Source organism: Macrobrachium nipponense, chromosome 17 (assembly GCF_015104395.2).
Source record: "Macrobrachium nipponense isolate FS-2020 chromosome 17, ASM1510439v2, whole genome shotgun sequence".
Taxonomy (NCBI): domain Eukaryota; kingdom Metazoa; phylum Arthropoda; class Malacostraca; order Decapoda; family Palaemonidae; genus Macrobrachium; species Macrobrachium nipponense.
Window position 1 is genome coordinate 84,261,010 of NC_087210.1, and position 26,831 is coordinate 84,287,840.

General features: G+C 36.0%; 2 protein-coding genes across 3 annotated transcripts in view; both read right to left on the bottom strand.

Moving 5' to 3' along the window:
- LOC135196396 (prohibitin 1-like) overlaps positions 1–26,831 on the bottom strand; it is a 98,309-nt gene that overhangs the window by 58,617 nt on the left and 12,861 nt on the right. The window contains exon 1 of one of the 2 annotated variants that reach the window (XM_064223200.1): positions 2,872–3,114. The exons of the other annotated variant lie outside the window; for it this stretch is intronic. Coding sequence (XP_064079270.1) covers positions 2,872–2,968 — 97 coding nt within the window. The 5' untranslated portion in view covers positions 2,969–3,114. Of the gene's footprint in view, positions 1–2,871; positions 3,115–26,831 lie in introns of those variants that run through there. 2 annotated transcript variants of the gene reach the window in all.
- On the bottom strand, positions 7,409–23,798 carry LOC135196395 (poly [ADP-ribose] polymerase 2-like). Its single transcript, XM_064223199.1, has 8 exons — positions 23,073–23,798; positions 14,532–14,704; positions 12,133–12,286; positions 10,308–10,546; positions 9,717–9,933; positions 9,199–9,423; positions 8,703–8,935; positions 7,409–8,043 (listed from the first exon to the last, which is right to left on the bottom strand). Exons 1-8 carry the CDS (start codon positions 23,082–23,084, stop codon positions 7,890–7,892), a joined length of 1,407 nt encoding a protein of 468 aa, XP_064079269.1. The 5' UTR covers positions 23,085–23,798; the 3' UTR covers positions 7,409–7,889.

The following is a 26,831-nucleotide window of genomic DNA, read 5'->3' on the forward strand; positions in this document are numbered from 1 at the left end:
AAACCATTAGTAGAAAACACAATATAAACAAAGCATACGACGATGAAGCGGGCAGAGAGCGATGACGAACACGTCCTTCACACCCGCGGCCGAAAGCAAAAGTGATTTGTTTACCTCCGCGCGACTGTCGGACAAGCAGTTAACTACCGTTCTCCCCTTGTTCGAAGCTTACGACCGTTCCAGCTGCCGCTAGCTACTTCCTATTGTTAAAGGACCGATGGTTTGTATTACGTATCGAACAAGTAAACATTACCATAGAGGAAACACCTCTCCCGACATTAGGAAAAATTTGAGGTAAAAACTTATCAAGCTCATTTAATTCCACCCCGTTCAATCTCTCATATAATGACTATGCTTTTTATATTGCTTTTCACATGCTCTTTCCATGTAGGTGATTATTTATTTTAATATCCAGTGCGGACTGCTTCTGAAGAATTACCCAGAAAACTATAGGCTAAAGCAATGTTTTGTTTATACAGCTTATTATTCAATTGCATAGTTTATTTATTTTGAAAAATTTACACCACATTAGTAAATGCTTCAAATTAATTAGTACTGCAAAATATACAGTACAAAAATTGCAAATAACCTTCATGTTTCAAAAATACCAAAACAATTTTTTTTATTGCTATACTGCCTGAACAGTATACTGTTTTTAAAGAATCAACTCATCAAATAACAGTATATTTTGAGCAATTCAGTTGCCCTATGAAACGATGTAAAGAAGAGGGCAGAAAGTCAAATGGAAAGAAGAATATGATTGGAGGTATAGTAAAATGGAATGGATGGAGTTACAGCTGTGGGCCAAAAGGGATGCTGCAAAGACCCGCAAGTAATGCCTACAGGATTAACAATTGTTACCTCCTACCATCTATTTACATTTTGAGTAATTGGTGAAGCTGGAAGTGTAATGAAGATCTGAATCTTGACAGGTGTCAACTCTACAATGGCAGGCAATAGTCAGTTAATGACCAACCAGTGAGGTAGGGAAAATCTGGCTGGTATTTCTACTTGTAAGGAAACACTAACAAAAATTTCTTTAATTTCATTATTTTACAGTGGCCTAATTTCTGTAAAACTTCATTGGTTGGTTGTGCTGAATGCCACTCAAACAGTGTTTACCAGTTTAATGTTCTAAACAAATGGGTAAACCCCATAGCTTCCTCAAGTTGCTTTCACACTTGGAAATCGGCCATGAAATTCCTTCTCTGACAACGCTGGAGCTCAGAATAATTTTCCTCTTTATAATTACATTCAACAGACACTGCTGCATGTCCTGTTATAAATGATCTTTCAAAAATGAAGAATGAAGGTATACAAGGTACCATAGTCTTAACTTGGGCATGGATTTAGTTCACAGAGTACAATAAAAAATTTATGTGTAGTATGGGACAAACAATTGTGTAGTATGTAGTAAAATTGTGTAGTATGGGACAAACAATTGTGTAGTATGTAGTAAAATTATGTAGTATGGGACAAACAAATCTGTGGGTCTCATAGAGCACCTTCAGTGTTGTGGAGCTGGAAAAGAAGTCTACCCTAACTAAAATTTGCCTAATGTTGCATGATTGGTCGTCCAGCCATGTAAAGAGCCAGTATCCTAGGTTAGGTTAGGTTAGAAAGTAGCCCTACCGTCCTTGCTAGGTTATAGTGTTTTTATATTTTCATGATTGTTCTGTTGATAAATGTGAAGTGTATTTTTTTTACTACCTATAACACGATTTCCTACCACAATTGTTAACTGATACATTAGGCCTATAGGCTACTAGGCCTAGATTTGGCTTCTCCATAAACCCAAAAAACATATTTACCATTGACTAGCCCCATAGCCTATATGTTAATTTTATGATAAAAAAAAAGTTTAGGCCTGTATTGAAAATTACCTTAAATTGTACGAAATATGCAACCACAAATTAGAAAAACTGGCGTACCCTACGGTGTGCATTATCAAGATAGGTAACCCCTATTACCTTGGCTAATACTATAGGTAGTATATCTAATTGGGTATAATTAAAGATTACTATAGGTCTACCGACGCCTGTCATTTAAAGACTGTATTTCTACAGAAGCAATCCGCACTGGCCTAGACTATGGCAACTGACGTTTTCCTATGATATTTTCCTTACTGAACAAGAATTTAAAGTAATATTTAATCGGACGACTGTAATTAACCTCCGAGGGCCAGTATTTAACATGGCGAAATACAATGGACGGCCCCAATCCCTATTATAGTGGATGTCGTATCCGCGGTTACGTTCCTTGCAGTTCGTGTGGAACTAGTATTCTTTAGAATTACCCCGCAAGAAACGAAACCGCAAAGACGACATCCACTAGGGATTGGGGTGTCCAATGTATTTCGCCGTTTTTAGTACTGGCCCCTGGGGGCTAATTACAGTCGTCGGAATATAATTACTTAAAATTCTTGTTCAGTAGGTAAAACTGCATAGAAAAACAGCAACTGCCATAGTCTGGGCAGCCACGGATAGGTACCCTAGATCTACCGGTAGATCTAGGGTAGCCTACTTAGGCTATCCGCGGCGGCCTAGACTATGACAGTTGCGGTTTTTCTATGCAGTTTTACCTACAGAACAAGAATTTTAAGTAACATTTACCCTATTTCTGTAAATTGGTTTAGGATTCATAAAATACAACTTAGGTAAATCCCGGCATACCAAATAGGCTACTCGGGTTATCCTAAAACCGAAATTGGAACCTTTCTACACCTATAACCGAACAACACGATCTAAAAGGCTTTGGCTCGAACAGAATTGAACTAATATGACCTATCTACGACTATAATCGTTATTGTTTTCGTAATTATAACGTAAGCAAATGACCTGGTCGCCAATAAAGGCCTAACAGAAAACTCACCATTATACAACGCCGATTGGACGACACCACCAACGACAGCGACACCGAAGCCTACTTGGCCGAGTCGGGTGAAGAGACTGGTTAACTGCTGAGCCATTTTATTCCACGGTATACCTCACCAACGCAATATATTCAGTCAATTCTGATCCACTCGGGCCTATAACTGCAGCTTCGCGATTTCCAGCAGACGATCTCGTCCTCACATGTCCGGCTGCACTTACGACACAGGGAGGTGTTTTACATAGAGATGCGCGAAATAGAGACACACACTTCCAGAAGCTTCTTCATGGGTGGCCATCTTGAATTAGACCTTATTTTCATTAAGAAATTTGAGTTGTAAATTGCATCACTTACATTGGTTTCCACCTTGAATGACAGAGCCACTTTACTCTGTATTTTTCTTTAGAAATTGGATTGTTTGTGCTGTATTTTTGGTGTATTTCGATGAGAACGATCGTATACAATCTTTTTTCATAATTTCATTGTATAAGTTTTCATTAATTTCCACTAACAATAAATACTATCGTATACACACACACACACACACACACACATATATATATATATATATATATATATATATATATATATATATATATATATATATATATATATATATATATCATACTATATATATATATATTATATATATATATATATATATATTATATATATATATATATATATATAGTATATAGTATATATATATATATATATATATATATATATATATATATATAATATATATATATATATATATATATATATATATATATATATATATATATAGATATTATATATATATATATATATATATATATATATATATATATATATATGTATATAATATATATATATATATATATATATATATATATATATATATATATATATATATATATATAAATCACATAACAATTGAATACTTGCATTCAGAATAACAAAAAAAAAAAAAAACATTCTAACCTTCCTCGTTTTCAATATGTCATCTAAACTAATCGGCTTTGTATTTTCAGTCAACAACCATCATATTCTGATAATGCTTTACTGTACTGATTACCAAGACTATATAACAAAATGCCGCCTGAAGCGAACATCATACAAGTAGAAAGCAAATTTAAAACAGAACTAAAGACTCCTATTCTGCAGGAGCTACGATACTGATGAGAAAACAGTGAAAGACATTTACAAAATACAAGCAGAGCAAAGCACCATAGTGACTTTTCCAAAATTACCCTTATTATCCTGCCTCAGGTGCTCAACTGTGGCCGCGAGTTCGATTCTCGGGCATTCCCTTGAGGGGTGAGAGATGGGCATTTCTGGTGATAGAAGTTCACTCTTGACGTGGTTCGGAAGTCACGTAAAGCAGTTGGTCCCATTGCTGAATAACCACAGGTTCCATGCAACGTAAAAACACCATAAAATCAAACAAATAAAAACAAACAAACAGGTGCTCAACTGACTATTATTTTCTTCAAGAACAGAAACTCAGCCAAGAGGTACAACTCTCATTCAACTACAGACTCAGGACCTTGCACATTATTCTCTGCTGCTTCAATTTTAATCTAAATATTCCCATTGAGAATATTAGTACGAAATCTACTCATATATACCACTTCTCTAAGTCGAGGATCAGTTTTTGTGAATAGTTTCAATTTCTAGGAGACAAACAGCAGCATGACGTACCTTACAGGTGATTTATCTACCAGACTACAGTAAACAGTTAGCGAAGAGGTCAATGACTCAAGAGGCACTCAAAGCAAGGTTAGGTCACCAGTAAACTCATAAATTACAATATAGAATTCTTGACCCTTACTTCTAGATAAAAGAATCTGATTACAAGATGCAACACAACATCTTTATAAAACCTAGCTACTTTTATTTCAAAAGAAAACTGGAGGCCTCCTGACAAGATTCAGGCATCTACTTTTGTTATAGCTATAGCAATGTTTAAAATAGGCTAAACGTGTCGTATAGCAAAGTTAGCCTGAAAGAGTTACCGGCAGTCCCCGGGTTACGATGACGATGGAGGTTACGTTCTTCAGGGGGGGGGACGATCGATGTAAAGCCGAAAATCGTCGTAAGCCGGCGGAAAAACCATAGTAAAAAATCCTAAGAAAACCTTACTTTTAAGGCTTTGGGTGCATTAAAAACTATGTAAACTGCATTCTTATTACATTTTTCATAAAAAAAAAAACCTTCAAATATTATTTTGCATTTTTGGAGTCATATCTCTTCTGCCAGATCAGTGTTGTAAGCGTCGTAACCCTAGAACATGCGTGTTAAACCTGGAAATAATTTCCGATAAATATAATTGAAATGCGTTGTAACCTCAGAACATCGTAAGCTGAACCTGTCATAAGCCAGGGATTCCCTGTATTTCTAATTCTACTGCTAACTAATAGGTAATGTTAACAGCTACTATATATACACTAGTAAATGGAAAGCTATTTGCAACTGCATAGCGAGGTCAAGGAAATTTTCATGAACTGATGTTGTTATTGTGTGATGCAATGGAATATAGAGTTTAGGCCAAAGGCCAAGCACTGGGCCCTAAGAGGTCATTCAGCACTGAAAAGGAAATCCAGTTTGAAAGGTTTGTTTGTATGGTACTTTTACGTTGCATGGAACCAGTGGTTATTAAGCAACGGGACCAACGGCTTTACGTGACTTCCGAACCACATCAAGAGTGAACTTCTATAACCAGAAATACACATCTCTCACTCCTCAATGGAATGGCCGAGAATCGAACCCGCGACCACCGAGGTGGGACACTAATACCATACCAACCACGCCGCTGAGGCGCTAGGTTTGAAAGGTGTAAAAGAAGGAAAACCTCGCAGCTGCACTATGAAATATAATTAGGAGAAATTGGGTAGCAAGATGGAAGGAAGATATGACTGAAGTACAGTAAAAGGAATGAAAGGGGGTTGCAGCTAGGTGGGCAAGGAACACTGCTAAAAACCTTTAGTGATGCCTACACTGCACCATGTGAGGTGCACTGACAGCACTAACCCCTACGGGTTTGTTGTGTGGTTTTCAATACAATGTTACACATCTCCATGAAGTATCACAGGCTGTGTGAATGTCAAAAAATAAGGCAATGTTCACTTATCTGCTCAAATCCTATTCAAATACGGTCTTCCAAACGACAATGGAACAACCATGGATTTATCTTTCTGAGGTCCATAAGGAATTGGAGTGATCAAATAGTTTAAGTACCAAGTTAGCCTGAAGTTCATCATTTTTGTTTTCACTTTGAATATACTTCTTAAAGATCATTAGTTTGATGGACTGCAATTGTTATGATGATTGTGTGCCACCCTTTCTTGGGCAACAATTATTTTGTCCTCAATCGTTATAAGACTGAAGCAGCTTTAAGCCAAGAGTTAGACATTTGAATGATCATTTTCCAAAATGTCTTGACTAGGACCTCTACTGTTAAAATACGAAAAGGAAACTTTTAAATCTATAATAGTAAACCCTTAACTATATACAGTATGGTACATACATTTAACTGCTTTCTTTTCTGTATAAGCTGGAAAAATGCACTGTATTTTGAGCCATCAGTAAAGATAACATTAAAGGCAGTATTTTTCAACATGAGCCATAACAACTGAATGGGATTCCACCTTCATTTTACTCTTCAAACCAATTTACAAAAACTACTGGCAAATTCCTTGGGAGAGTTATTGGTATTCTGAAAGGAAGGACTTTATCGCTAGTTAAATTAAAATTCTACTGTTAGCCATTTGACCCTAAACCAACATGGCTGGAGAGGGTTGGGATGTTCCTCATATCTAAAATGTTACTAATTATCAGCAGTTTCAAAAGCAGAAGAATCTGATAGTCTTTGCAGCTATATCAGTACTCAAGATCCAGACTATCAGCTAATATCAGTACTCAAAATCCTGAGAATGCTCTCCAGTATCAATCAATCAGGAGACTGGGAACTGGTAAATCTAAAGGACCCTGAAGCTAATCTAATACCAAGGTGGTGCACAGCATCCAAAATCTTCAACTGCCTTGAGACAGATTATGAGTAAATCTAACACCTATAAAAAATTAAAAGATAAGCAAGACACTTCACTAGCCCAAGAGGGAAGTTTTCATCAACCACCTAAATGAAATTCAAGTAAAAAACACATCTTTAATGAATCCTCAGTGCATTTTACATTTAGATTCATTAATTTGATTGAAATGTATCATGATGATCATTAATCAAATCTTTTATTTACTTAATTCTGAAGCATAAAAATCACTTAATTATCACTACTGGAAAAATTAATAGCATTCAGAACAATATCTATAGGAAAGGACAAGTTATGACCAAATACAGATGACCAAAGCCACCTGCAAAATTTATAGTTGACTGTTAACACTGCAAAATAATTACCATGTCAAAATTGTGAGTGGAAGTCCTCAAACAATAGTTTTGGTAGGCATTAATTCAGCTTTCATTTTTTCATATCCTTATGAACCTATAAATAAATAACTTGTGCTGTTTTTAAACAGTAATTGGTCAGGAAATGCATAGTCAAAATTCTCAGTTTTATTCCACGACAAATACTATAACCGACAGCTGTCGCATGTGAAAAACCATTACTTTTAGAACATGAAAAAACTTACATAATGAATGGAATAAAAGTAATTTGTTATTTAATGTAGTAGTCATAACAGTAAATCAAGAGAAACATCCATAAATATTTTTACACTAAAATTAGCAGAATGTCAATTATTATTACTCATTCCATAACCAGCGTGATTATCTACTTGGACACACCATCAACAATGCAATTATCTACTTGAACATTTTACAAACTGTTCCAAAGTCTGAGTGGACGGCATGAACAAAACCATTTGAAATTCACCAGATTTGAGTATTATAACTGACACAATACTAAAATGTTATACAAGTGTTTGGCTGCAATTCAAATTAATCTTTTGCATAGATCTTTGGTAGAATATGTAACCACAAATTACCTTGAGTAGCCTAACCCCTACACATATAATAACTTTTATTTGAAATTGAACTTAATCTTCAGTAGGAACCTTGTACGGACTTGTGCTGGATCATAAACTATGTACTCATTGTACAACAATGTATAACCTTTTGGATTTTTAACGGCTGTTTGCACTCCTGGGCCCATGGGAACCACTGTTCCGTCCGATCTGAAATCACAGAAAGAGGATACGTAAATTATCATATACATAAAAAAATAAAACATAATAAATGTGTAATTTTCATAAGATTTCAAACTTATAAAACAAGCCCTTTTCTAAGATAAAAATGCATCAGTTTACATTAGCCTATCTGCAGTTTAGCAGTTCCCTCTGATACTCCTTAAACATCAATTACAACTTGATTCACCTATCTGTGCCCCATACTGCTTACAGTGTGCTTGGCATAATAACTGATGCTCTTTGCAAAACCCCTTTGGTTCCATTCATAAAGGTGTCTTTTACTCTTCATCAGTTTCCATGTGCCCTATTTCTATCTACTTGCAGTTATGCATTTTTAACCCCATCTTGCCCAATTTGAAAACACAATCCTATGGCCCTGCCCATAAGGTGAGAAATGTGTTTCAGGGGTCTTGTTAAACTCTCTTTATAATTATGAAGCAAAATATTCCTCATTGTTTCAAAATCTTCCTATGTTAGAATTATGTGAATTTAACAATTTATTTCTGAAGGCATCCCTTGAGCTTAACTCTTATCGTGTACAAGCATTCTCCCCCCAAAAAATATTTTGGAACCAACCTACTTAAGAAATTACTACCAAACTGTTCTATCTAACTTGCATTCAAAATATCAGAAATTTGCATACTCACAACTTCGATAAGTTTTCTGGTAGTGGTGCTGTTTTACCACAGCCTTTTACCGAATTGAATCCTTTTGGTAACTTGTGGGCATTGTAATCAGCATCAAGAAGATCATTTGTTTTGCCTAGTGAACAAACTTTCGGAAAGGGCAAAAAAAGAAATCCAGTGTCATTACGTGGAGTTGCCCAACAATAATTTGCACTCTTGCTTGACATATCAGCAAAATAGATGCCCTTTCCAAACTGAAAGTTTAACAGAAATCACAGTGAGACAATGATAAATCAGAACTACTGTACATCTGGCAAACTAAGAGGACAATGCAACTTGTCAATGATTCATCACACAGAAACATTTCAAAAACTAAATTTCAACATGCTGATACTGATAACATAGTAGTCAAAGAATAATAATTAGCTTACACAAATAAATCTTTGATGCTGAACCGAAAGGCTTGTGCCAAGACATTCAATGTCATGGTGAATTTTTAGAAAAAGCAGCAGCTTACCATATACCCTGTAGATGGAGCCTCAGGTGGAGCTATTCTTAAACCCTGACTCAAGATACCAGCCCAGTTAGAAAGCCTTGATCCATGATACAATAGCATACGATTCCCAACATCTTTGAATCTTTCGTATTCCATTTCTTTTCGGATTACAAACACTTCCAAGAGTTCCATCTTGAAGTTGCTGTGTGTCTTTGCATGAGTACTTTGTAAATATTTTTCCAGTACCTTTAAATGAAAGAAAAAGAAATGTCATGTCAAAGTAAATATACTTCAAGTCTTCATACCTGTTTAGAATCATACATATAGGAAAAATACATGGTCCTGTTTAGCATCATACATATAGAAAAAAATACATGGTCAAATTTCCTAATTCTATAAATGATTACAAAATTCTAGGATATACTTCAGGCTTCAATAATATGTACATACATAAAAAAAGAATGACGAGTACTCAAGATTTTTTTCAATATGTTACTAAAAGTTCAAGAGAATGTGATGAATGAAATTTGAAAAAGTACCTTATAATCATCAGTGTCTTTACTCAGAAGACTAATGCTACACTGAAGACTATTGTACTGCTGATCAACTGGATGTACGTTGACGTCAATTGGCTGATCCAAGACGCTGAGTGCTGCCTGAATATCTCCTAGTGCTTCCAGTAAAGCTACCTTCTCCTGTATTTCAGCTTTTGTTTTAATCAGTGGAGGAACTTTCATCCCAAAGTAGTGGGGAATCCTAAAATGTACAGAAATCTCTGATTTTACACACTTGTAAATTGCCAAATAATCTTTACATTTGTATAATGTATGTATTTTAATAGGGAACTTTGTGGCCTTTGATTTGTGTGCTTGTGTATTTCTAAATATGCAGCTCATTACCATATGTTAAAGACAAAATAAAGTGTGCAAAAAATTTCATGCATTTATATATTTTTTTTGTTTTCCTTACAGTTTTGGCCTACTAGAATTGTTTGCAAGTTCATATAGATGGCTACAAAATTAATTTTACCCAGCAAATAGACAGTGCTGTGAACTTGAAGCCCACACACTGGGAGGGCCAACTACATTTCTGCAAAAAGAGGTAAACTACCTGCACTGAGAATAACCTACCTAGTATAGAAGGCATTGCATGCATGAACCAGTTCCATACTTGTGTACTTTCCCTTCATAATGATATCGTCAATACTTTTCAAGGCTAGATAGCCAGCCTTAATCTGTTCTGTAGTCAACTTCCCAAGAGGGGCCTTTTTAGCATCATACTTCATTTCAACAACTGCCTCCTCCATGACACGCACATCACAAAGCAACTCAATCAGTGCGCGTACACGAGCTTCAAGTTTGCACTCAATCTGAAAAGAAAACATCATGTGAAAATTTTGTAACTTACAACTTTAAACTAAACAAAACCTATTAAAAATGGATTAAATTGCTCTATAGGGATTTGGTAATTTACAATATTAACTGGGTATCTCTATACAGTATACATTTGGTATTTCTGTATAGTATATACTATGAAAAGTACTATACCATTTCCACTTGTCATGAAGATGACTTGTGTACACTTCCTTAGGCACTTCATAAGACTTAAATACATTTTTGTAAACTAAGAAAATAATGTAAATGTTCAGGTGTTGGTGATTTCAGGGTACTAACTGTTACTATAAATACCTAACTGCGGCCAATAGGGTATGGCATTGATGGCCCAGTGGTAATAAGCCAAGCGTGGCATACAGAAAAGGGTAAATGGAAGAGAGATTGTGCCAGACTGAATTCCCCTGTAAACAATTCCAAAGTAAAATCTAGGGGCAAGGAATTTCTTAGGAGTTTCAATGCTTATGACCTCCTCCTCAAAACACCACTTAAATGCATTACAAACAATCATCTCACAGTATAATATTCTACTAACAGGTTATGTGGTTTCAGTTAGTAGAGCATATTGATTATTGAAGTTTATGGTTTATTTGAAAAATACTTTGTCATGGTTTTCTCAAGTTTGTGCACATAAATGGGAAGAGGGCTACAGCTGTTGCAGTGCTTCAAGATTTTGATACTATGATATTCCCTTGATTACTGGCAAAAATACAGGGATGTTTGAAACAAGCAAAAATCACAGTTATATTAATATACAACTAAGTTACTATTTGTCCTTTAGTTTACGGTAACTGCCAACATGTAAAGAATCTTTGAGATGAAAAATAATTTTCTGTTTCAACAATACTTTTGTATATTTACAACTTTATCTAACAATAATTTATTCACTTCATCTTGCACAGATAACCTTCCACTGGAGTTACAGCAGTTTGTTAAAAAGAAAATGACCTTCAGCTTTAAAAGATGAAAGGTAAGTTTCTGAATTATTTTAGGGAGGGAAAACATGAATGCCTTCAATGTGAGAAAATTCCCCTTGTTACCAAATTTACAAAGACCAATTCCAGCTTGCGCTGAAGGATACTCCTATACAAAAGGCAATGACTTGCATTTCTGTAGGAACAAATAAAAACGAGTTGTATAAAATCCCCAATTTTCATACAATTATTGACAAATCTAAAAGGTTGTTTGCAGATTACACCAGTTGTGTTTAAGAGTTGAAAAGTTACCAGTAATAATGTCAACAAGTAATAAATTCATAACTGAAATACAAACATGCTGAAAGAAATAATTTAATTTCATAATGCTACTACTTCCACCATATTCTTCTTACTTTCCTATTAGTAAGACAACTTGAGAGATACTGATAAAATAAAATACAATTACATACGATTAAAAAGTCTTAAGACTTCACAACAGTAATGAACACTATCAAAGACGCCCAAATAATGATGCTTCTGGCCATCTGACAAAGATCTGATTGCTGTTTTCTTTTTTTTTTTATTAAAAGGGGACATAAAAGTCCTGGGACGATCTCATGTCAACAAAACGACTAATTCATACTTACTTTTTTTCTTTCCTCCTTAATCTTATCATTGGCTTTTATTGCAGAATCAGTTTTATCTTCCCTGGAGTAATCCATTTCAAGCAAGTCATATTTACCTGGCACCTTTTCAAAAGAGTCCCTCAAATTCCAGTCATTTCGAGTTTTGTCACTGAACCTGTCAACAGAAAATAGTTGCCAATTCATGTCACCGGCACACCATTCTATAACACTTGGAATTTTAGCTTATACAAATATGTCCTTGCAAAGTGTTGATTTTTTTCTTTAATAAGGCTCAGGTGACAGGCATTCCCATCCCAACACCAAAGTCCTTCCTCCTAAACAACTGCCTTTTTGTCATAATAATTAAATCAATGTATTGAGTCTGGTGTAAAGCCTGGCAAGATCTTTCATTTTCTTTTTTCTAAGCCACTCCAAAATAAAAATGAAATGGTCAAGTTTACCTAAAACTATCTTTCAATAATCTTTTCTCAAGTACAGCAAGAGCACATCAATTCTTCTACAAGGGAAAACTAACATAGGGAATTCTGCTTGATGGTAACTAGTCCTAACTTGTGCCAACAACTGCAACAATTATATCAAAGCTAGGAGCAGATGAAGGTAAATGGTGAAAATCAGTGAAATCTCATGTTAGTAAGTCCCACTACATCAGATTTCAGTAAAAACAGATACTGTCAGGTACTAGCAAACCTAAAGGTGGGTACACACGTGCAAACCGAACCTTGTATTGTAACCAATTCTTGTAACAAAAACGCAAGTGTGGACGGTTCCTCGAACCCGAACCCCAAACCCGCGAGGTTCGAGGCTCCGTTCGCCCTCCATCCCGGCAATTGTCGGTTTTTGGGCCCCGAATCAAAGGGAGGTCTCTTTGTACGTTACGCCATGTGTGGACGGGACCTGTATTACGCGCGTAACAACAGAGGTTGCTGAACTTGTTAACACCGACTATGAACAAGGCTGTCCATAGTAGAGTCCCTTGTTTGGGTCAGTCAATACGTATTTGTCTACCATGACTGATTGGAGTGAGGAAGAGGTCCTTCAATTTATTAGTTATTACAAAGAAAAGACCTTACTGTGGCCAGAAACTTCTTGGAATCTCATGTAAGCGAGTAATTCCCGACCACTGTATTCTACCCTTCTAGTATATAACCTTGATTGCCACCATCTTCTTTTATTTCGCTTCATCTTCGTTAAATAATGTGTATACATATACGGGGCAGCTGCTACTTGCATGGTGGCCATCGTCAGTAAACAACCTGGACAGACTGATGATCGCAGTGGATTACAATGAAGTTGCGTGCTCAACGTGGTTACGGTTCGTCCTCAACATTTTGACACCTTGTAACCGTATATGCGTAACTCAGTTACACATAAAAGGTTCGGCTCTCACGTGTGTACCCACCTTAAGATAATAAACTACCTACAATGGCATGGCCAGCAAGTACATGAATGAATGTGGGTTAACAATGCACCAATGACGCAATTAGGAAACTGAAGTAAAAAATTTGCCAAAGAAATCCTACTGAGGATGTTTCCCAGAAAGATTCCTTCACCAATAAGAAATAATTTCCTAAAACATACACAAAGTATATTTTCTACTACAAAACAGTAATTGCAAACAACAGTTTAAGTTTCCTCAAAAATGGCACGAGGAAAATTTCATTCAAAAATAAAACGGTCGTTACATTTTGAAATTATTATTGCATTATGATGAAGCATCAAATGAGAAGTGAAAAGATTTGGTTTGGAAACATGAAGATCGCATCGTCACTAATACTTGATGTCCAATGTTTACCCATCAGTCATTTAAAAATATACCACAAGCAACCCAAACACAAGACAAAAATTGGTCACTGTAATAGTAAACAGCTTTCATGAATGGGAGGGCAGACTTGGTTTGCTATGAAGGTGGATTCTGTTGTTAACACCTAGACCATTCTTTCCATCAAATCCATGCCCTAAATTGGAGCATGTGTTATTTTTCTCACTGGCCAATGATAAATTGCACATCTTTTGGAAGTGACTTCACTGGCATGTGCAACTTAATTAATAAAGGGAACTTACACTAACTACATGTTGGTGGTCTGACTTAACAAATACAAGCCTGTGCAATTTTGCCAATGCTCCAATTACCAATGAAGGATGAAAATGCTTCCAAGGAAATTTTTGTTCATTAAGCATTCTGAATTACCACTTAGAGGAATCTTCATAATTACCTTTGCAATTAATGTGCCATGGGAGATACAATACATTACTTTTTCTCCAGTTATTTTTTTGTACCCAGGTTGGCTGGTATAATTTCTACTGCAATATTTACTCAGAAGACCTAAATAAAAAGATAGCTGTAAATTGTAAGGGCACTTCAAAGCACACCATAGACCATATTAAGTTTTTCAACTTACTTTTTCATGAATATACTCTTAGCTTTTTCCAAGTCTCCTCCACAAGGCTGTAAACTATTCTGCCCATTTGCCCCTACTCTGCCCCACCGCATCCACACAGAATATGCACCTTTACCATCATCCTTCAACAGTTGTATGAGGTAATACTTATTGTTATTAAACTGAATGTTTGTCTGAAAAGAAAATAAATGATTATACATAAAGGAATAAAATGTAGCAAATTGAACCCTACTATATGCACATTTTTAATGATGAACTGAATCACTCAAAAATTAAAATGTCTTTGTATAATGCAAAACTAATCTCATAGTAATACAGCAATTATCTAACTTTTCCAAATCCCCATCCTCCATATGAAATCTCTACTTTTTTATAATCACTTTTAAAATGGGCTGATTAAATACAATTATATATATATATATATATATATTAATTATATATATATATATATATATATTATAATATATATATATAGATATATGTATATATATATATATATATATTATATATTATAATATATATATATATATATATTAGTATAATATATATAATTATATAGGCAATCCCCGGTTACGACGGGGGTTTCGTTCTTAAGACGTGCCATAACCCGAAAATCGTTGTAAGCCGGAACGACATTCTTGAAAAACATGGTCCACAGGAAATTTCACTAATTTGCAATTTTTCTTAGGGCCGTATCTCTAAAATTATCACTAATTTACTTTTTTTCATGTGCAACACTGTGTATTCACAAATTACTGTATATTTTCATTTATACAAGAGAGAGAGAGAGAGAGAGAGAGAGAGAGAGAGAGAGAGAGAGAGAGAGAGAGAAGAGAGAGAGAGATTACATAAAACCATTAAATTCGTTGACCATTGTATGGCATTGTTAAGCTCCGAGTGTCACTGGAGTTATGAGGTAGGGAAATTGATACAGAAAAAGACGAAGGGGAGAATTTTCTTTTGACATTAGTTATCGTATTATTACTACTTTTATTATTATTATTATTATTATTTGAAAATATAATAAACACGTGCATCTACCATAAAAATTCTCTCATCTTAGTAGAAAGAGGAATTATCCTTACAAGTGAAATGGAAAGGTCATTTTCATCTCTTTAAAATACGACCATTATGAATTTTGGTAATTAAAGTTTTGTTTATTATTATTATTATTATTATTAAATAACTGAAATTATCAATAAACATTTTACATACTAGTACCATAAAAATTCTTTCATCTCGGTTTAAAAGGAGAGAGAGAGAGAGAGAGAGAGAGAGAGAGAGGAGAGAGAGAGAGAGAGAGAGTGAATTTATCTCTCTCTGTTCTCTCAAAAAATACTTATAATGCTTCCAGCAAAAGAGAGGGAGTTACCACTATGACATTATTATCTTGTGTGGCAAAAAGAGAGAGAGAGAGAGAGTTAACCTTAATTAAAAGTGACATGGATAGATTAGTACGTATTGTATTTCTTTAAATACTATCAAATATGAATTTTGTAATTACAGTTTTATTATTTATTATTATTATTTGAAAGTATTAAACAAATAGTACGAGTACATAAAAAATCTCGAGTCTCAGTAAATAGAGAGAGAGAGAGAGAGAGAGAGAGAGAGAGAGAGAGAGAGAGAGAGAGAGAGAGAGAGAGAGAGAGAGAGGGAATCCCAGGAACACGTGATTGCAACACTGCAGCTCTTCCCCCTCCTGGCTGTCACAGAACTTGATATATCTGACAGTTTTAGTACCTGGATCTCGAGGAAAGGTTACTGGAAGAAGACTGGGATTTCCTTCATTCTTCCATAATTTTTTAAATATAAGCTAAAAATCTTACTAATTCACTATGTATTTTCTTTAATGAATTGATATTATTGCTGTATAAATTAATATTAATATTTGAAAAATAGTAAATCATTTATTTATCATACAAAAAAACATACATCTTTGTAGGAGAGAGAGAGAGAGAGAGAGAGAGAGAGAGAGAGAGAGAGAGAGAGAGAGAGAGAGAATTATTATTTTTATTATGTGATATCATTTCAACTTATTAAACTTACTAATACAGTAATAATCAAAATTAATATTTGAAAATTAGTTAAATCATTTTGTATTATAAAAAATGTATTTAGTCATGAAAATAAACATCAAAATACACTAATTAGTGATTATTTTCGTCGGAAAATACAAAGAGAGAGATAGAGAGAGAGAGAGAGAGAGGAGCGAGAGAGACGAGAGTGGAGAGAGATTGGAGAGATGAGAGAGAGAGAAACTATGGTTTTTATATCCAAGTCTAAGTAGAGTATAAATGGATTCTTTAAGTGAAATAATGTTTCAATGATATTTTGCTGTTTTGTATTAAAGGATATGTATACTGTTTGAGAATGCGTTCCTTATCCTTGACTATGGTTACCATACAGTTTAATGCGTAAATTAATTTACTGCGCCCTCCGCTCAGAAACTAGTTCTGCGTATGAAGTATCGTTAAAAGGCATAAAAAACCATCGTAACCTTGGAATTTGCATTGTAATCTAACCAGAAAACTTAGTTGTTAATTATGTATACTGGAAACAAGCAATGATTTTTTCATTATTTGCCCCTTTTGGACTGTTATAAACTGCGCATCCCAAAAGCTAGTGTATTCATTCGCTCGGAAAACTAGTTCCGCATATGAGGCGTCACTAAAAATTTTTTTTAAAAAATAGACATAAAAAGTGTCGAAAATCATCATAACCTCAAATTTTTGTTATAATCTAACCAAAAACTTATTTTTATTAATATACTGTGCTAAACTATAAAGGATTCTTATCATAGTATGCGTTTTTTTTAAAAGCTTCGTTAACTCGGAGCGTCGGAAGCGTCAGCGTCGTAATCTCGGAACAAGCGTCGTAACCCAGGGCGGATTTTTCAATGAATATTTAAGAAAAAGCGTTGTAACCTCGGAACGTTGTAACCCGGGGACCGCATATATAGATATATATATATATTTATATAATATTTATACTATATTATATATATATTTCTTATATTATGTATATATAGATATATATATATATATAATAATATATAGGCAGTCCCCGCATTACGACGGGGTTCCGTTCTTAAGACGTGTCGTAACTCGAAAATCGCCGTAAGCCGGAACGACGTTGTTGAAAACATGTCCACGGGGAAAAAAAATTTCACTAATTTGCAATTTTTCTTAGGGCCGTATCTCTAAAATTCACTAATTTACTTTTTTCATGCGCAACACTGTATATTCACAAATTACTGTATATTTTAATTAAATACACAAGAAAAAGAGAGAGAGAGATTACATAAAACCATTAAATTCGTTGACCATTGTATGGCATTGTTACTTTCCCAGCTCCGAGTGTCACTGGAGTTGAGGTAGGGAAATTGATACAGAAAAAGACGAAGGGAAGAATTTTCTTTTGAAATTAGTTATCGTATTATTACTATTCTATTATTAGTTATTATTAACCTTTTAACCCAAACAAAAACTTCTTTCAGTTTTCTTCTGAAGATTGAAAAAGAAACCCACAAATTCAATTTGTAAACTTGTTTACTTCTAAGTATTTACATTTAGTTTTACTCCACACTCGAGTACTTTCAGGCCCTTCTGTGGACCCATTCTCAAGAGATGTTGGGATGTTAGCCTGGGTCAAGGCCCAGCAGTCTTCTGGAACTTCTTCTCGTTGTGCTGTCATTTATGCGATGGCTGTTCTGGTTTTCTTGAGAGTTGCCAATCCCCTCTTGTCGCTCTGATATCCTGAGCTGATGGTCAATGGATTCACCCTTGTGGTAAGGGTGTGGTCACCGTAAGTCTGTTGGGCAGGAAACCTAATCTCCAGGTCAGCAGGGGTCAATCTTAGCTTCTTTTAATATCAAAGCTCGGCTTATGGGATCTTCTGAGGTAAAACCTTTGTTTTACCTCAGGAAGATCCCATACGCCGAGCTTTGATATTAAAAAGAAGCTAAGATTGACCCTGCTGACCTGGAGATTAGGTTTCCTGCCCAACAGACTTACGGTGACACACCCTTACCACAAGGGTGAATCCCATTGACCATCAGCTCAGATATCAGAGCGACAAGAGGGGATTGGCAACTCTCAAGAAACCAGAACAGCCATCGCATAAATGACAGCACAACGAGAAGAAGTTCCAGAAAAGGACTGCTGGGACCTTGACCCAGGCTAACATCCCAACATCTCTTGAGAATGGGCCACAGAAGGCTGTAAAGTACTCGAGTGTGGAGTAAAACTAAAATGTAAATACTTAGAAGTAAACAAGTTACAAATTGAATTTGTGGGTTTCTTTTTCAATTATTATTATTATTTGAAAATATAATAAACACGTGCATCTACCATAAAATTCTCTCATCTCAGTAAGAAAGAGGAATTATCCTTACAAGTGAAATGGAAAGGTCATTTTCATCTCTTTAAAATACGACCATTATGAATTTTGTAATTATAGTTTTATTATTATATTATTATTAAATAACTGAAATTATCAATAAACATTTTACATACAAGTAACATAAAACATTCTTTCATCTCGGTAAAAGAGAGAGAGAGAGAGAGAGAGAGTGTTTATCTCTCTCTGTTCTCTCAAAAAATACTTATAACGCTTCCAGCGAAAGAGAGGGAGGGAGTTTACCACTATGACACATTATTATCTTGTGCAAAAAAGAGTGAGAGAGAGAGAGAGAGAGAGGAGAGAGAGAGAGAGAGAGAGAGTTAACCTTAATTAAGTGACATGGATAGATTAGTATTGTATTTCTTTAAAATACTATCACATATGAATTTTGTAATTACAGTTATTATTATTATTATTATTTGAAAGTATTAAAAACAAATAGTACAAGTACATAAAAAATCTCGAGTCTCAGTAAATGAGAGAGAGAGAGAGAGAGAGAGAGAGAGAGAGAGAGAGAGAGAGAGAGAGAGAGAGAGAGAGAGAGGGGGGGGGGGGGGGGGAATTTCATGAGCACTTCCCCCTCCTGGCTGTCACAGAACTTGATATATCTGACAGTTTTAGTACCTGGAGTTAGAGGGAAAGGTTACTGAAAGAAGACTGGGATTTCTTCATTCTTCTATTATTTTATAAATATACTATAACTAAAAATCTTACTAATTCACTATGGTATTTTCTTTAATGAATTGATATTGTTTGTTGTATAAATTAATATTAATATTTGAAAATAGGTTAAAATCATTTATTTATCATACAAAAAAACATACACTTTGTAGTAGAGAGAGAGAGAGAGAGAGAGAGAGAGAGAGAGAGAGAGAGAGAGAGGAGAGAGCGAGAGAGCGAGAGAGAGAGAGAGAGGAATTATTATTTTTATTGTGTGATATCATTTCAACTTATTAAACTTACTAATACAGTATTAATCAAAATTAATATTTGAAAATTAGTAAATCATTTTTGTATTATAAAAATGTATTTAGTCATGAAAATAAACATCAAAATACACTAATTAGTGATTATTTTCATCGGAAAATACAGAGAGAGAGAGAGAGAGAGAGAGAGAGAGAGAGAGAGAGAGAGAGACTATGGTTTTTATATCCAAGTCTAAGTAGAGTATAAATGGATTCTTTAAGTGAAATAATGTTTCAATGATATTTTGCTGTTTTGTATTAAAGGATATGTACAGTGGTCCCCCCGTATTCGCGGGGGATGCGTACCAGACCCCCCCGCGAATAGTTAGAATCCGCGAATGTTTGGAACCCCCCTCTAAAAATGCTCATAAACTATCCTGGACATGCAAACACCAAAGTATCCCTTAAAGACCATCCTTCATCAAATATACATAAAATATCCTATTATGGTTCATATTAATCTTTGAAATATTATTAACACTATTTTAAAGTAAATCTTACATTTTATGTTTATACATAAATACATACTATGTACGTACTGAATGACTTAGTTACGTATGTGAAAATAATTCAGTCCCCCCATAAGTATTCGGTCATGCACGTTTTCTTTCATACTATTACTATTTGAGACATCCATTTTCTTTTTACAAGGGAACAATGGAATGTGAAATCACAAATACCAAATGTCTATTTAAAGTATTATCCTACATCAAATATACCATTGAATTGGTATTATTAATATCATTTTAAAGTAATCTTAAACATTTTACCATTAGAAATATATAAACAGCCAATAGCAGAGAGAGAGAGAGAGAGAGAGAGAGAGAATGTTATTGTTACTGTTTAATCTCATTAAACGTAATATTATTTGTAAACTAGTACTGTATATTATTATTTTACCATAAAATGTAGTAATGTCCTTAAAGATATACTTATACATACACTTCCAGCCCAAACAGAGGGCGAGAGTTACCAATAGCGCATGCTAGTATCTCGTGTGAGAGAGAGAGAGAGAGAGAGAGAGAGAGAGAGAGAGAGAGAGAGAGGTCCTTATTTAAAAGAGTGAAATGGATAGATTATTGTACTTCTTTAAAATACTATCACATGCGAATTTTGAGATTAGTTATATTATTATTATTATTATTATTATTACTATGCGAAAATATTAATAAACATACACATGTACCATAGAAATTATCTCATATATATCAGCAAAAGAGAAAGAGAGAGAATCTCAATGATCCATAGATGGCAACACTGGATTTGCACTGTTGGAACCCAGCCAACCAAGCTGGCTACATAACAAGACAACGGGGTACATGATTCTTTTTATTTATAAACTAAAATCTTGCTAGTTCACTTAGTATTTTCTTTAATGAATTTATATTATTGCTGTTTAAATTAATATTGATATTTGAAAATTAGTAAATCATCATCCAAAAAACACATCGCTTTGAGAGAGAGAGAGAGAGAGAGAGAGAGAGAGAGAGAGAGAGAGAGAGAGAGAGAGAGAGAGAGAGATTATTGTAGTATTTGTAAAATACTTTCACATATGATTTTTGTAATTACAGTTATTATTATTATTATTATTATTATTTGAAAATATTAATAAACATATTACGCATAAATGTACCATAAAAATTCTCTCATCTCAGTAAAAGAAAGAGAGAGAGAGAGAGAGAGAGAGAGAGAGAGAGAGAGAGAGAGAGGGAGAGAGAGAGAAGAGAGAGGGGGGGGGGGTGGAAATTTCATGCCCACTTGATGGCAGCAACAAATCAGCTCCTTCCCCCTCCAGTCACTTAACTTGATACGTATATCTGAGTTTTTTAAGAAAGAATCTGACTGGGATTTCCTTCATTCTTCCATAATTTTTTAAATTTATAAGCTAAAATCTTACTAATTCACTATGGTATTTTCTTTAATGAATTGATTTTATTGCTGTATAAATTAATATTAATATTTGAAAATAGTAAATAATTTATTTATCATACAAAAAAAAACATACATCTTTGTAGTAGAGAGAGAGAGAGAATTATTATTTTTATTATGTGATATTTAAACTTATTAAACTTACTAATACAGTATTAATCAAAACTAATATTTGAAAATTAGTAAATCATTTTTGTATCATAAAAATGTATTTAGTCATGAAAATAAACATCAAAATGCACTAATTAGTGATTATTTTCGTCGGAAAATTCCGCGAATGGGCGAGTCCGTCTGCAAATGTGTGAGTCCGCAAATCCGGAGAACGCGAATACGGGGGGAACACTGTATACTGTTTGAGTATGCGTTCCTTATCCTTGACTATGGTTACCATACAGTTTAATAGCGTAAATTAATTTATGCGCCCTCCGCTCAGAAACTAGTTCTGCGTATGAGGTATCGTTAAAAAGCATAAAAAACCGTTGGAACCTTGGAATTTGCGTTGTAATCTAACCAGAAACTTAGTTTTGTTAATTATGTATACTGGAAACAAGCAATGATTTTTTCATTATTTGCCCTTTTGGACTGTTATAAACTGCGCATCCCAAGCTAGTGTATTCATTCGCTCGGAAACTAGTTCCGCATATGAGGCGTCACTAAAAAAATTTAAAAAATACGACATAAAAAGTGTCGAAAATCATAACCTCAACATTTTTTTTGTAATCTAACCAAAAACTTATTTTTATTAATATACTGTGCTAAACTATAAAGGATTCTTATCATAGTATGCGTTTTTTAAAAGCATCATTAACTCAGAGTGTCGGAAGTGTCAGCGTCGTAACCCAGGGAGGATTTTTCAATTAATATTTAAGAAAAAGTGTCGTAACCTCAGAACGTCGTAACCCGGGGACCGCCTGTATGTCTAATTCCAGCTTATGATCCTATGCAGTTGGTGCATTAATGGAAATTGACTTGAGAGAGAGAGAGAGAGAGAGAGAGAGAGAGAGAGAGAGAGAGAGAGAGAGAGAGAGAGAGAGAGAGAGAGAGAGAGAGAGAGAGAGATAATATCTCCAATTTGGATGTAGCTCCTCGAACCTACTAGTTCAGATGAACGAGGGATTACTCTAAAAGTGCTACAGTTAAAACAAGTACGTAATACTGTAGTTTGATTATAAGTAAAAATCAGTGCTGCTAATAAACTTCTAATCGTGGATCAAGTTTTTTTCGGATGTATCTTTGAACTAACCTGATTCAGCATGCAATCCCATATGTCATCATCTTCCTCCAACACATGAGAAGTTGTAGCAATTGGACAGAGGGCATCAACAGGTGCACGACCTTTGAGAACTACTGTTCGTTCTACACCTGCTCAAATACAAAAATAAATGTAAACAAAAACTAAATATGGGTTCAATTAAAAGCAAAGCACGGCTAAAATTAATCATGCACCAAGAGAACTGCAAGGCTGCCCAATTATAAATCCACAGGAAAATATTACCAACTAAACTTATTTTTAATTAAGGGCATTGTCATTCAAATGCACCAAGCTTTCATATAAAAATGTACTTTTTTTAATAAATGATTAATAAAAGTCACTAACAAGGATAAGTCAGAAAAGTAAGAAAAACCATCAGGCTCTTCAATAATTGCCATGACTACGCAGTCCTGGAGAGGCACTGATGTATTAACGGTTGGTTAGCTGAAGAAAAAGTGAATGCTGAAAGCTAACCAAGTGGTTGAGTTCCCCACCCACTCACTCATTTATTGCTAATTATCTTGTGAGCAATCTTCAATGACCAGACCAGTTTTAAGCAAAGGTAAACCCAAATTAAAGACAATGGTTCATATGCTCATAGGAACAATCTTAAATTCCCCTACGCTAAAATTAGCTACCAAAATATTCAATTACACCAAAATAAAACGTTCCAACAACTACGAAAATAATGTAGGAAAATGATATTTTCATATTAAAATAAATTTTTGAACATACTTACCTGGTAGTTATATATATAGCTTAAGTCCTTGTGACGTCAAGGCAGAATTCAAAACTCACGGCAATCGCCGATTGGGTAGTCAGGTGTACCACCTGTGCGCCCTCTATCCAGGTACCTGGAACCATTCCAACTATTCCTCAGATCTTCCATGCCCCTAGTCTCTAGAGGGGAGGAGGGTGGGAATTAAATTATATATATAACAACCAGGTAAGTACGTATGTTCAAAAATTTATTTTAATATGAAAATGATATTGTTAGAATACAATAAAGTTTTGTACATACTTACCCGGCAGATATATACTTAGCTTATGTCTCTGACGTCCGACAGAAATTCGAATTTCGCAGCACACGCTGCAGGTAGGTCAGGTGATCTACCCCCCTGCCGCTGGGTGGCAGGAATAGGAACCGTTCCCGTTCTAGAACCAGATTTTCTCTTCCACCTGTCTCCTGAGGGGAGGTGGTGGGTGGGCCATTCATCGTATATATCTGCGGGTAAGTATGTACAAACTTTATGTATTCTAACAATATCATTTTTGTACATGCAACTCCCCGGCAGATATATCTTAGCTGATTGACACCCTTGGTGGTGGGTAAGAGGACAACTATTTACTGAATAGACAGGTAAACAACATACGTTGTAGTAATAAATAAATAAAAACCTTGGTTCCTACTTGTTCAGGTGGAAGATTCCATGGCTAATGCCTAGGAATCTGCTTCGCCTCAAGAGCCTCAGCGAGGATGTGACCTATGGCTAAGAGTTCTTGTGGGTCTGTCGATGGGGTCTTATCCATTTACTCGACAGAGCCTCTTACATGACAATATGCCTATGCCTAGTGGCATAATTAAGGAGCACAACACCGATCCCGATCACCTGATCCTAACACGAGGGTTAGTGCTTAAGTTGAAAAGAGTTATCCCCAAACTCCTTTCAAACACCCAAAGAAAAAAACACGACGTTAACTAAAATTTAACTCACTAGTTAAGGATCAGTATCGGCTCCCTATCCCAGCAATGTATCCGCAGACACGTATCAACCAAGAGAGAAGGATCTCTCGTAGGTTATCTTGACATCCTTCGGATATGGGAAGTCAACACAGAGTTGCATCTCCCGTATGTGACAGCTAATATGTCCTTATGACATATTGTTAAGGAAGAACAAGAATACAGAAAAGCTCGCACTTCATGCGCTTTTAATTCTCAGCTGTTTGAAGGAATCATCAATGCACTTGTCAAGTGCTTAGGAGATCACATTGTCTCAAAGAAGGCCAGGGCATTCTTTGATATAGATCTCTTCTGGGTGAAGCCTGGAGCCTGGCTAGCGCCTCGCGCCTGGCTGGAGCCTTGCGCCTGAATGGCGCCTAGAGCCTGGCTGGAGCCTTGCGCCTGGCTGGCGCCTCGCGCCTGGCTGGCGCCTCGCGCCTGGCTGGCGCTGATTGGCTCCTCCCTCTGGCTAGCGCCTGGAGCCTGGCTGGGAGCCTTTGCGTTCTGGCTGGTGCTTGCGCCTGGAGCTTGGCAGAAGACTTCATGATTACTGTCTATGAGTCTGCATGCCTCAAGAGTTTCAGCGAGGTAGGGACCTATGACTGACAAACCCTTCTGGATCATGTCAATGGGGGCTAGCCCGCTTACACGACAGAGCCTTCTCGGATCGTGCCAATGGGGGCTGACCCACTTACATGGCAGAGCCCTCTTACATGACAGAGCTTTAGGTTTCTCTTTACTGGAAGGAGCCTTGCGCCTGGATGGATCCTCAATCCTGACTGGAGCCTAGCCTTGAAGGAGCCTGGCACCTGGATGGCGCCTGGCTGGCTCCTAGAGCCTGGCTGGCTCCTAGAGCCTGGCTGGCTCCTAGAGCCTGGCTTGGCTCCTCCACACTTGCTGGAGCTTCGAGCTTGGAAGAGTCTCTAGGCTGTCTGGCGATGTCCACATCGGACACTCTTATATCTGTCCGATTTGTTCGCCTCTGGCGCATTTGCGCCAGGTTGGAGGCCCGCTCCTACTCAGTATCCGGCCATGACAGAGTTCCTTGGAAACTGTCCGCCTCTGGCGTTTTTCGCCTGTATTGGCATTTGGGCGCTTGGCTGGCGCTACATTGTCCGAGTCCTGAACAACCACATAGTTTATCAGGAGACTGGAGAAGGGTGGAAGAAATTCTTCCCCTTTGAGCTTTTGGCCCCAGGCAAGGGGAGGTGATTTTAGTCAGCTACACCCAGTAGACGACAGGATATCTAACAATACGAGAGAGAAGAGTCTTCCTCCGAGGAGGATCCTTCGTGAACACTTCTTTTGCTAACGAGATCTCTTCTTACATGTTGATGAGGTTCCTCGTTGCAGAATCTTCCCTATCCTTGCCCGAAGGAAGGGAAGGAGTCTGGAAGTCGAAGGAGATCTGAGCTGAAATTGGGCGGAACCCTGATTTCTAGCTCTTATTGTATTCTTCTGAATACCTTCTGGGAAGCATTTGAGCCCTCATCGCACCCCGAAGACTCTGTAGGCAAACGTTTAAACCATCTCTTCTTCTGTAGATGAAAATGTAAGTACCCTGCCTGGGCAACTAAACTTCTATCTGAAAGCATTGCGTCAGGAATAGAGGGATTTAGTTCTTTTGCCAGACATACTATGCTGGCAAGAACCCATTGCCGAGTCTCCATTGAATCTGATGCGAGATTCCAATGCACAAAAATATTCACTTGTCTTCTTGGTCGTTTAGGGCTAAGAGAAACAAAGAATTCCGTTCATAAACTTCCTCAAAGAAGTTTGATGAGGAGCAGTTCCATTTTGTCGGAACACGGAATCTGTGGCCACAAAAAAAAAATTCCATTCGAAGTACATGATATCCTACTCTTGTCGTATTGCGGTATCGTATAGATCCGAAGATCTTAATCCTCTGTTATCTCTAATTCCCCTTGTAGAGACAGAGTATAGCCTTTTACTGCGTTCTTTGATAGCAGATATATACATAGGTGATTCTTCCCTCTGAAAGTGAAGAAAAAAACCTCGCTATGTGGTTT